General features: G+C 35.9%; 1 protein-coding gene across 1 annotated transcript; it reads left to right on the plus strand.

The window, feature by feature from the left end:
* The first annotated feature begins 2,167 nt into the window (after positions 1-2,167).
* Positions 2,168-3,388, plus strand: LOC127835941 (uncharacterized). The gene is made up of 3 exons (XM_052362362.1): positions 2,168-2,558; positions 2,765-2,964; positions 3,230-3,388. The coding sequence occupies exons 1-3, from the start codon at positions 2,168-2,170 to the stop codon at positions 3,386-3,388; spliced, it is 750 nt and encodes a 249-aa protein (XP_052218322.1).
* Positions 3,389-12,953: the final 9,565 nt, after the last annotated feature.

The following is a 12,953-nucleotide window of genomic DNA, read 5'->3' on the forward strand; positions in this document are numbered from 1 at the left end:
TCTAGGTCTTACACTCCTAAGTAATCATAAATGGAATAAAAACGTTGATTAAATTACAAAAAAAGTGCAAATCAGGCTTTATGATGTCTTTGCCGCAACCTCAAAAATGAACTTTTCAAAAGTGAAAGATCATTCTTACAAAGCAACAATCAGGCTTAAATTAGAACTCTCCTTCACTGTCTGGGACAAATATGTTCACAAAATCTACTGGAAAAAAGTACAAAGACGCGCATCCAGAATTGTCATAAACATATATCACAAAAGTGAATTGTTGAATCGTTAACAAATGTAAGAATAAGTTTTGTTACAATAACCTGTTTTAAAACAATTTATTATTGCAATCATGTTTATACGTTCTTTTGTGCACATGTTAAAATGTTTCGTTTACCGCTATATCATTTGTCACTCGTGCCTTTAAAATTTAAAATTCAAAATGTGCGGTTTGTTGTAACTTAATATGTAAACTCCCTTAATCTCAAAATCCCACTCAGTCGCCGCGCACCCTCGTCTGGTATGTGTCCTACTCGCCCCAATAAAGCCATGCACTGGGAGACACCAGCCTCTCATCGCTCTCTTGCCGTGTACAGTAAATATGCATATCCGTCCCTCATTCACTTCAGCTCCCCCTGCACATCCGACCTCGTGTAATTCGGTCCCACCTGCACTTCTGTCCCCCATTCACTTCCTTTCCGCGTGTACTCCTCTCAAAAATACAACAACAACAAACGACCCTCATACACTCCCTTTCCATCTGGATTTCCGACTTACATGCACTTATGCCCCCTGGACTAACATGTTTCATGCACATCCGCCCCAGCTGCAAGCCCGACCCTGATGCAATTTCGTACCTCTAGCACTCCCATCCTTCATGTACTTTGGTCCCTGAAGCATTTCCGTCCCTTCTGTACTTCCTTTCATACTGTAAAGGAAGTGAATGGGGGACAGAAGTGCAGGTGGGACTGAATTACACGAGGTCGGATGTACAGGGGGAGCTGAAGTGAATGAGGGACGGATATGCATGTTTACTTTTTCGTTTAAAAGCAGATGAGCAGCGCTAGAAGAAGACCATGCAATAGAAAAAAACATTTAATGAACGTATTTGTTTAAATAATCCCCGATTTAAAACTATATTTTTTACAGAATCTGACACATATTCGCTGCACTTCTTCAGTACGGTCCACAACGTCCTGGAGCAAATCGTTAAAGGGCACACATAGGCGAAAGTCTCCCGACGTCAACTTGCGGTACTGGCGAATAAGACTTCAGCAAAATTCGTTCTCATTAGTATATGTACGTTGCACATCGTTGGTAGTGTTCTTATGTTTGTGAGCTTTTGCGTCCGTTGCGATTAGATCTGTTCGTCGGAAAATTTTAAACATGTTAAAAAATTGTTTGCGAATAAAAGTTTCGTCTATCGTTCGTTAAAATTCGTTTCAATACGTTAGCCGATCGGAAAGTCTTCACATAGCGTTCGTCAACTGGCGTTAGAGGTCGCAGCGCTCAGCTAATTTGCATATCATGATTACTTCATTTGCATATCAAGCGAAAGAGGACGATCCGAAAAAAAATCTTTGCGATAGGTTTCGAACTTTTGCGAACTATAGCGAGGATTTGCGTATTGTAGCGAATTGAATCCAACGCATATAAGCGATTTATAACGATAAGTTAACGTTCAGAAAACGAACGGTATACGCTCGTATACGAATCAATCCGAAGGGTAACTACGATAGGCGAATCTATGCGAATCCATCCGAATAATAGCGCTCCTGATTGTTTTAGTAGTTTGTGCAGACATATGCCTATATTTCATATATATAATGTTGAAGGTATCATTATTTCTTCGTCAAATGGAAGATATGCAACGCCTGAAACTGCAGTATGTTGCTGCTATTGCCAATCAAGAAGTAGTCCAGCAACAACTAAACATACACCGCTTTCTCAGAGGCCGACTAAGGTGGAGAATAGGAGCCAGAGCACGTAATATCTGGAGAAGACCATGGTTGCATTCCGGGAGACGGCGCCAATTTGGCATCTATGATCAGCTCATGGTTGAGCTCAGAAGTGAAGATCCTGGAACACTTAAGAAATTCCTCCGCATGCCTACTGAAGTGTACGATACAATTTTGAGAAGGTTCGTCATCGCCTTGTGAAGCAACACACTCGGTACATGGAGCCCTTGAATCCAGGGCTAACGTTTGCTTTCACACTACGTCACCTGATTTCTGGTGTCAAGTACTCAGACATGCAGTATTCCTGGCGGGTCGCTGAGAATACCCTCTCTGTAGTAATCAGAGACGTGTGTCATGCTATATGTGAAGAATATGTTAATGGGGTGATGACACCCCTCTCCACACCTGAAGAATGGAGACAACTGGCTGATGGTTTCCCCAAGAATTGGAACTTTTCAAATTGCGTTGCTGCTATTGATGGCACGCACATAGCTATCAGAAAGCCTGCCAGCTCTGGTTCCTTATATTATAAGTATAAGGGATTACAAAGCATCATCTTACTGGCCATTGTCGACTCGGACTACAAATTCGTATGTTGTGATCTGGGTTGTGAGTATTAGTCTACATAAATTTAACTGCATTAGTTTGTAATTCCATAAATTATACACATTTAGTGCTGTTTTCATTGTACAATTCTATACTGACGATTTCTTATCCTTTTGTTTTTTCAGGATACGGTTCAAGTGGAGATGCCAAGATTTATAATGAATCAGAATTCCTTTAGATGGTGCAGGATGGTTTCATTGGATTTCCAGACCCACAGCCCTTTCAAAATGACACCGTCGACATGCCCTATTTCTTGGTTGGAGATGACGCTTTCATCCTTAACGATAACATGCAGAAACCCTATGGACATAGAGTCCTGACAAGAGACGAAAGCATCCTGAACTACCGGTTAGCCAGGGCTAGGAGGGTATCAGAAAATGCATTCGGGATTTTGGCCAACCGATTCCAGGTACAGTAAAGTTCCGCTATTAAGACCAGGCAAAATAGTGGTCTCAAAAGCGAAGTGGTCTTAATATCGGACCATTTTCCTTCATAAATTAACCATTTGGGACTTAAATATTGTTAAAAAAATGCATATTTTGTTTTAATCTTCGAAGTGGTCTTAATAGCGGAATTTTACTGCAATACCCTTTTTCAAAACACAATTTCATTTATAAAAGAAATGTTCACGTTCAATTTTAACACATAACAATATTGGTCATCTGTAATTTCAGATACTTCTCACAAAGATGAACTACATCCCATCCACAATAAGGCTGATTGTAAAGACATGCTGCATTTTCCACAACTTGATGAGGATCAGGTACCCCACCATGCAAAATGCACTGGTTGACCATGATGATAGAAGAGGCGATCTGGTTCCTGGGGAATGAAAAAGAGGTCGCAACTTGGAGGATACCAGGAATGTCAATATCAGGAGCCACAACACAGCAATCAAAAAGGGCAAGATTGTGAGAAACACTCTGAAGCACTGGGTCAACTTTCAAGCGGGATGTGTGCCATAGCAAGACAGGATGGTGCCACATTAGAGATTGAAATAAAGTGTAACATATTAGTGGAATACATTTATAAAGAGTATTGTTGTTTTTGTATTGGCCTTATAAAGGGAAGTACTAGTAAAAGTAAGACACGAAATTTAAGCAAAACCTTTAATGAAAAAGACTTCATACATAATCAACATGCATAGTCGAGTCAGAAAAAAATTAGTCTGTATCAAAACGCCCGGATGCAGAAACACCGTTTCGGAAATATTCGGCGGTATGCGCAATTATGCGCAAGGTTGCGCTTACATTCGTATCTTTACGCTCTTAATAGCTCCTAATCGCTAACCGAAAGAACGAATATTATTTCCGCGACCTAACGCTTTCTAGCGAATTGTAGTAACTGTTCGTCAAACTTCGTAAATCATTCACACCAAATAGTTCCTCTACGTTCACCTTTCGTTATAATATTACACAAAGCAACACATTTTCAAACAATTTCGGAAAGAATTCGCTAGAATTCATAAATTTAACCTTTTTTGCCAGGCTTCGTCATATGGATTCGTCTATGTGTGAGGAGGCTTTAAATGATTGCACGTCACTTGTTTTTTTTAGAAGCAACACTTTAATTAATGACTTGAGTTCTTTAGCTTAGTACCGGGGTATTTCTGAATCATATTCTCTGTATTTGTTTCATGTCTTTCATAAAAGATATATTGACCATAATATTATACGTTTTATAACATTCAATCCTATCTTATACTTGTATTTCTATCATTGATAAGAAATCCTCCTGAAATATCTGGCAGACATATTTGACGATGATATTGTCCATTATTTTGGCATGGTTATGTGAAGCATGTGCTTATTATCCCGCTAGTCATAATTTTATAAAATCGGGTCTAACAAAGAAATGTGCGTGTATATGAACGTGTCATTGTAATGAATTATGTGTACAGAGATATTACATTTTGTAAATTCTTTAATTAAACGCCAACGATATACCCCATCAACTTTTGTACATGCAAATTTTTGTTTTAAGCATCAAATTTTTAATAATTTTAGTGATATGTGAATACAAGGCTAGTTAATTCGTAAATAATGCACACTATTGTCTTGATTGCTCATTAAAGAAACATGTTCGCAATTTAACATAATGAGATTTTCCAAACAAATGTTCAACTTTCAATAGATAAACTTCAACTTCAACTTTTAATAGATTTTAATGCATGTTTTTTGTATTTTGATTGGTCAGAGGTAGAATGAAAACTATTTCTGTTTAAACATATACTTGCGACCTGGGGATTTGAATTACACAACGATGGAGCATAACCAAATAAAAACAACGACCGTACACAACAACATACCACAGCATCGGAACACAACAAACGAACAGACCGTCGGATCACAACCAACACATATCAATGAAGGAACATCGAAAATGACACATCAACTGAATAATAACAAAAGTACTATCACATAAATATAACTATTTATAACGAGATGAAATGAAACTTTGTTCTGGTTATAAAATCTTCTGTTTTTAAGTAAGTATTACTGAATTCAGCTTTAGCAATTTGAACCTACAAACACATTTTTCATAACAACAAATACGTTATCTATTGACATTTTAATACGTTTGTTTTTCGCTAAAACCACACTGTATTCTCGACGACAATAAATTATAGCATAATTCTAGTTCAGCATAGTGTAATGTAAATTACAATCACTTTTCGTATCTAAAAGGACGATTAAACAAGAGATGTGTTTGTCAGAAACACAATGCCCCCTACTGCGCCGCTTTGATTGATTTTTATCATTTGGCAGGTACAGATAATTATCTCCCCTTAAACCTTATTACTTCCCTTGGATTTTTTTTTTATCTTTGACATTGGAGGATGACATTGGAGGATTGACCTTAACCTTTCACCACTCAAAATGTGCAGCTCCAAGAGATACACATGCATGCCTAATATCAAGTTGCTATTATGACCAAGGTTAACGTTTAGTGACAGACACAGACACACACACACACGCACACACACACACACACACGCACGCACGCACGCACACACACACACACACACACACACAGAGAAATTTCCCATGTTATGAACCTTCTTAGCATAAGGCCATTTATCGGGCTTATTGATTTATTTATTTCATTATCGTCGTACTCTACAAGAAGAAGCAACAATGGTAACTGATTGCATCACGCCGTAATGTTGATGTTGGGCAACTTTGCAAGTTGTGTTTGTATTTGGCAACACATTGATGTTCTTTTTCCTTCCGATTGAAATAGCATGTATGTTGAAAAGTATGACACTTACGTTTCACACAGCATTATTGCAGCATGTTTATTCACATTGCATTATTGAGTACTGCAACGCAACGAATTATAAATGTTTATTGCTCTTGACTGACTTTGTTGTAAAACTATGTTATATATTCGAGTTAGTATTGTGTAAGGATACATTTAGCAATAGAATACCTATTCCAATTTCCGGCAAATTAAGCCACACATAGATATGCTACTTAAGTACATGTTAATACTATATTAATTGACGCTTATAACACTCATTTCATCCTCGGCAAATTCACTTAAATGAAGATTACCGCGAGGCGTTAACAGATAGTATTATTTAATGATGGAGTCATATTTAAGTACTTATTGTTGGATATATTGACGATTGCGGATTTCAGAAAGAACGTTCGCAATTCATATGCAAAACGTAATGGTGTGGAAAATGATTATCCAACAATATAGACTTGTTTAGCGTTTTTGCAAAATCAAATATCTTTGGGAATCTTACAAATCTTCAAACACGTGTATCATTTGCTGGTATAGGGAGGCTTTACAGTTCAAGAATTTGGAAACATATGCCAACTATTCAAGATATTATGTAATTATATGATAACACAATGCTACAGAAAGTGAGCTTAATATAAACGAATATGTATTTGTTAATTTGGCATTTATTGACTAATATTACCCCTGAAAACAACGACTTCAATTACACGAGTGTTATGTTGTTGTAAGAATTCCCATTTACAACCAGAGTTACAAATGGTTTATACGATGCTAGCGATGTCACATCAGTGTCATGATTCCTATAGTAAGTCAATTGGGAGTATTTTGTACAATTTAATCGAGGTATATCGATTAATATCGACTTTGTTCGAAACGCATCGGTATCTCTTTGAAGACAGATAAAAATTGACGGATATTTTCAAACGACGGAAATATAAAACAATTTAATATTGTATAAAAAATAAGCACATAATCAATTAAAATCATACAAATAATTATATGACATAATCTGCAAGTTATTTATGAACATAACATTTAGATTTTCTGCAACTGTTATTTTATAACATATTTTGTATTAATTTGTAATATGTAACTACAAGAAAACCGCAAACAGTAATTAAATTTAGGAACGCAACGATTACCGTGATAAAGATTATGTAATATACACAGGTAGAACTACATGTAGCATGTTAACATTGTTATGATATGAATGCAATTAAAATAAAATGGTGTTCTATAAATAAATCCCTCTTTGAAAAAAAAATACAGTTGTGTGCAAACGTATTTTGTTCAACATTTACAACATTTGAAAAATTATCGATGTGATCGAAATAGAGACTTTGCGATTTGCTTACACTAGATTTTGCTCACGAATAGTGTTTCATAGCGCTGCAATAACACAATTCATCATTTTATTCTTTGAACACTGTTTAGGGATACGATAATAAGTTGCAGCCACATACACACATGTTTGAATAACATCATGCCCAGTGTACCTTTATTGAGCAGTTACATAACAGTTTTACATTAAGTAAACTATACCTCTATAGTACGTATGTTCAATCATTCTATATGCTGTTTGAACAACTGCCTTTATGTGCAAATTCAATATCGATATTCAAGTAATTCGATCTTTATCCTGAATTTAGTTAAACATTTGGGGTACATTGTAACTAGAGTTGCGACACCTTTAGGGTTTCGGGGGATGAGTGAGGACTAAAAAATCGGGCTCTCTACCGTCAATCTGGTTTGAATTTGCTGAAATAGCTCTTGATCTTGACCACTGAACTGGCTTGGATTTTAATTATGCTGAAATAGCTCGGTGTCTTCAACTCTTGACCGCCAATCTTGCTTTGATTTAATTATGCTAAAATAGCTCAGAATCTTGACCATCAAACTGACTTGGATTTTAAAAAGCCTGAAATACCTTGGTCTTGACCACAAAAATGGCTTAGATTTTAATTATGCTGAAAAAGCCTGGGGTCTTTTCCGCAAAAATGGCTTGGGTTTCAATAAAACTGAAACAGCTTGGGATCTTGAACACCAAACTAGCTTGGATTTAAATTATGCTGAAATAGCTTAGGGTCTTGGTCGCCAATCTGTCTTGGATTTTAATTATGGTGAAATAGCTTGGGGTCTTGACCGCCAATCTTGCTTGGATTTTTATTATTCCGAAATAACTTGGGGTCTTGACGTCCAAAATAGCTTGGGTTTTAATAATGCTGAAATAGATTGGGATCTTGACCACCAAACTGGCTTGGATTTAAATTATGCTGAAATAGCTTGGGGTCTTAGCCTCCAATCTGGCTTAGCTTAGGGTCTTGACCGCAAATCTGGCTTTGATTTTAATTATGCTGAAATAGCTTGGGGTCTTGACATCTAAAATGGCTTGGGTTTTAACAATGCTAAATAAGATTGGGATCTTGACCACCAAACTGGGTTGGAATTTAATAAGCCTGAAATACCTTGAGGTCTTGACCATAAAAATGGCTTAGAATTTAATTATGCTGAAATAGCCTGGGGTCTTGACCGCCAAAATGGCTTGGGTTTTAATAATACTGAATTAGCTTGGGATCTTGAACACCAAACTTGGATTTAAATTATGCTGAAATAGCTTGGGGTCTTAGCCGCCAATCTGGCTTAGATAAGGGTCTTGACCGCAAATCTGGCTTGGATTTTAATTATGCTGAAATAGCTTGGGGTCTTGACATCCAAAATGGCTTGGGTTTTAATAATGCTGACATAGATTGGGATCTTGACCACCAGACTGGCTTGGATTTTAATTATGCTGAAATAGCTTGGGGTCTTGAATGCCAATCTGGCTTTGATTTTAAATATGAATTATTTATGAAGAATTTATGTTAAAACAAAATTTTGCGTGGGCATGGCCTATGTGGGCGGGGCGCCCCGGGGTTGGTAATCGGGCCAGGCATAGTTGAGATTGACCGTATTGTCATAAGAGATGTTCAGTATCATTTTGAAGTAAACCGGTGTAGAAATGAAGAAGTTAATGACTGTAAAATAACATAAAAAAGGTGAAAATCTCTGACCCGGCCCCACCCCAACCCCCATTACTTTTGACCCAGGGGTCAGATTTAAATTCGAAATAGTGCAGGGCCGCACATATGCTCATAGCTACAATGTGTTTAAGCTTCAAGATTCTAGTGCTTTTAGTGTAGGAAATTATAGTGGCCAGAACAGACGGACGGCGAAGATAACCACAATATTCCCACGCTTTTTAAAACCTTTCCAAGTTTGGTTAAGAATGGAATGTAAATGTGACTTAAAGAGTGTTAACAAGGTTTTACTATAGAGATATAAGGAAAAATGCCCCGCACCCTGCCAGCCATGTTTATTAACGGACGAAATCTGATATTTTCCGAACTCAGCACAGGATATCAGTTTTACAAATCTTCTGACCATGCTTCATGAAGATTGGAAAAAAAAGTGGCCTCTTGAGTGTTAACAAGGCAAATGTTGAAATCCAGAGTTTTAATGAAATTGCGTTACACGAGATACGCATTTCATACCATACGAGAGTAAAGGAGACATGTATAAAAAAAACTTAATTTAGTATAAACGCGTACCTAAATTTAAACTTTAATCCAATTCTTAAAACAATAAAGTTACAACCATACGCACTTCCATTTTCGGTTTGTCCTTCCCTTTCTCAAGATTTATTTAAAACCACAATAGCTTTATTCTACCACAGCATGTGACTTGTTTTCTATATACAAAGAAGGAAAACTACCGTTGGTTATTCTGCAACAAACCACGGGCGAAGACAAATGTTTCGAAAATAGTTCTGGAAAATTCAATTATTAGTTCATTAAAATGCACGGGCGCTAACGCACGATTCGGAAAAGAAATAATTTCCGGGTAATGCAGTTCACTTCAACCCAAATAGTACTTAATTATCATGCTTTGTTCATTTAATGTATTTGTGTTATGGTTATTTCCCTTTTATTTGAATCAATAAGCAAAATGTTTATGTTTAGAGATAAATATGACGTTACTTTGATTGTCCACGCACTGTTTATGAATGAAGACGACGTTATTTGATTTTCATTGTTGTGGTGACGTCACGTTTTCGCAGAAAATAGGAAGACGTTCGGTTAATATAATTCTTATTTATAACATTTAAATCGCGGATAACTTATTAATGAAATCGTGTAAGAATCGAAATAATCAACAGGTAAGCGCTGGTTATTGCGGTAATAACCAACGGTATGTCGTTCCGTTGCTTGTTACAAAACCACTCTGGCTACGCCCTCGTGGTTTAATTACTACGCATCGGAACTCCAAACCATTGGTTATTACCGAAATAACCTACGCTTACATGTCGATTATTTCTTAAATAACATTTGTATCAAATGCTTACCATTCTGACCCAAAACATGATTAAAACAACCGTACTTTTATTCCTATGGACATTTAAATAATGCATGACAAACACACAATCCGAAATTCTTTTGGATTCTTTCGATGCTTAAAAAAAATTAAACTGCACGTCCGACTTGACGTCATTAAAATCCATAGTTTAAATGAAATTGCTTTACACGAGATACATATTTCATGCCATACGAGAGCGAAGGAGTCATATAAAACTTAATTTAGTATAATTAACGACACGCTTTCCTCAATTTTAACTAAAATCCAATGCTTAAAACAATAAATTTACAAGATATGAACTTCCTTTTTCTGTTCGTCTTTCCCTTTCTCAAAATGTATTTCAAACCAAACTATTTTTTTATAACATTTGTATTAAATGCTAACCATTCTGACCAAAAACACGATTTACGAAACCGTAATCCTGTCGCAGTGAGTTATTTTATTCCTATGGAAGTTTAAATTATGTATGACAAAAACACAATCCCAAATACTTTTGGATTCTTTCGATGCTTTAAAAAATATTTTTTTGTTAAATAAAATAACACATCCAACTTGTCGTCATTAAAGTCCAGAGTTTACATGAAATTATGTTACACGAGATATGTATTTCATACTATACGAAAGCGAAGTCATACAAACTAAATTTAGTATTAACGACACGCTTACATGAATTTTAACTTTAATCCATTGATTAAAACAATAAAGTTACAATGATATGAACCTCCATTTTCTGTTCTTTCTTCTCTTTCTCAAAATTTATTAAAAACCACACTATTTTTTTAATAACATGTGTATCAAATGCTAACCATTCTTACCTAAAACATGATAAAGGAAACCGAAATCCTGACGCAGCGAGTTATTTCTTTCTTATGGAAGATTAAATTATGCATGACAAAAATTCAATCGGACAAACTGTTGGATTCTTTCGATGCTTTAAAAAGTATTTTACTGTTAAATAAAATAACACGTCTGACTTGTCGTCATTAAAATCCAGAGTTTTAATGCAAAGGAGACATAGAAAACTTAATTTAGTATAAGGGACACGCTTACCTAAATTTAAACTTTAATCCAATGCTTAAAAAAATAAAGTTACAAGATGCATGTACGCACCTCCATTTTCTGTTGTTTTTTTTGCGTCCCCTTTCTCAAAATTTATTTAAAACCACACTATTTTTTAATAACATTTGTATCAAATGCTTACCATAACAAAGCCGTAATCCTGTCGCAGTGAGTTATTTTATTCCTATGGAAATTTAAATTATGCATGACAAACACAAAATCCGAAATACCGTTGGATTCCTTATATGCTTAAACAAATATTAAACTGCACGACCGACTTGTAGTCATTAAAATCCAGAGTTTAAATGAAAATACGATACACGAGATATGTATTTCATATTTGTGCTGAACAAAGGGGCAATTAAACACTAGGCTTACAATACTCAAACCAAAAGGTTCCAAATTGTTTCAAACAAATAAAAAAAAATTGACATTAAGCAATAATAATTACAAGCTATTTGTTTCTGAACTGATATACACTGTTGAAAGTCAACATGAACCCTAAGTAAGCAATATTTAAAAAAATTAAACCACTTACCTTGTATTAAGTTGGCACTCTTTTGTCCGGTGTAGAAACTTTTAATACTTATTTCTGTTGACTTCCACTGGCTGAACCACAAGAATTATGTAGTCGTTTCTAAATAATTACGAAACAACATTCTAATGCTTATGTTTGCCAGTAACTGAGTTTGTGCATGTCTATTCATATATATTCTTAAATGCCCGCAATTTTGTACGCTTAAGATTTGCATATCCACGGGTGTTTTTTATGTCAAATGTTAGTGTTTTTTAATGGATCGTATACTTATCTACAAAACAGCTAAGTAGCGTTCACTTTACATAATGTTTGATGATGTTATTTTGTAAATACTTTCGCAGCGTTCTTTCAAACGTTGTTATGTCTGCCATTTTGATTGCTGGTTGTTTACTTCCGGTTTCGTCTAACTAACGATATTGTGTATTTTAATGACACTCATAAAAGGGTTCAGCTTCGTATGTTAAACGTGATATGAACTTATTTATTAATTTTGGAATAAAATCTCAATATGTATTATTTAAAATCAAATTTGAATTGTCTAGCGCTCGACTTGTCTCCTGGGGGTGAATTGTCTTAGGGTTGACATTAATGCTTCCGGCCAACCGCCATTGCGCAATAAAAAACACCACTTTTTCGTGATTTAATCAAAAAATAAATTTTTCCCAGTTATAACGAATACGCCAACAGGTTGATCGCATTCTGGGGACCGTTTCAATAAGCTCTCGTAAGTATGTTACGACTCGTAAACCAGTTGCGATTATCGCAACTTGCCATTTCGCGTTTTAATAAACTTTCGCAACTTACGATATCGTAGAATTCCCTCGTATGTCTACGATACGTAAGTAGCAGTCGTAGATACGTCGAAACCAAAATGGACGCCGCGTATGTTGTGCATATAGACGCCGAAGGTATCGGGTCCGTTCGCCCTAGTTACACGTTCGCACTGGGTCCGTTCGCCCTGGGTTCGTTCGCCCTATATTATTATTTGAATATCGGGGTATGAACAGTTGATTGTTCACACATATAAGCAAGTTTGCACCTTAAGTTTTCATTAATTAATATAGTAAGCAATTAGTGAAAATTACTGAAAACTACTGGCCTTTGTTACAAACACGCTTACGAGTTAAAGAGCGCCGTCTTGATTTTTCACACATGTA

The sequence above is a fragment of the Dreissena polymorpha genome, chromosome 6 (genome assembly GCF_020536995.1).
Source record: "Dreissena polymorpha isolate Duluth1 chromosome 6, UMN_Dpol_1.0, whole genome shotgun sequence".
In the NCBI taxonomy this organism is placed as follows: Eukaryota; Metazoa; Mollusca; class Bivalvia; order Myida; family Dreissenidae; genus Dreissena; species Dreissena polymorpha.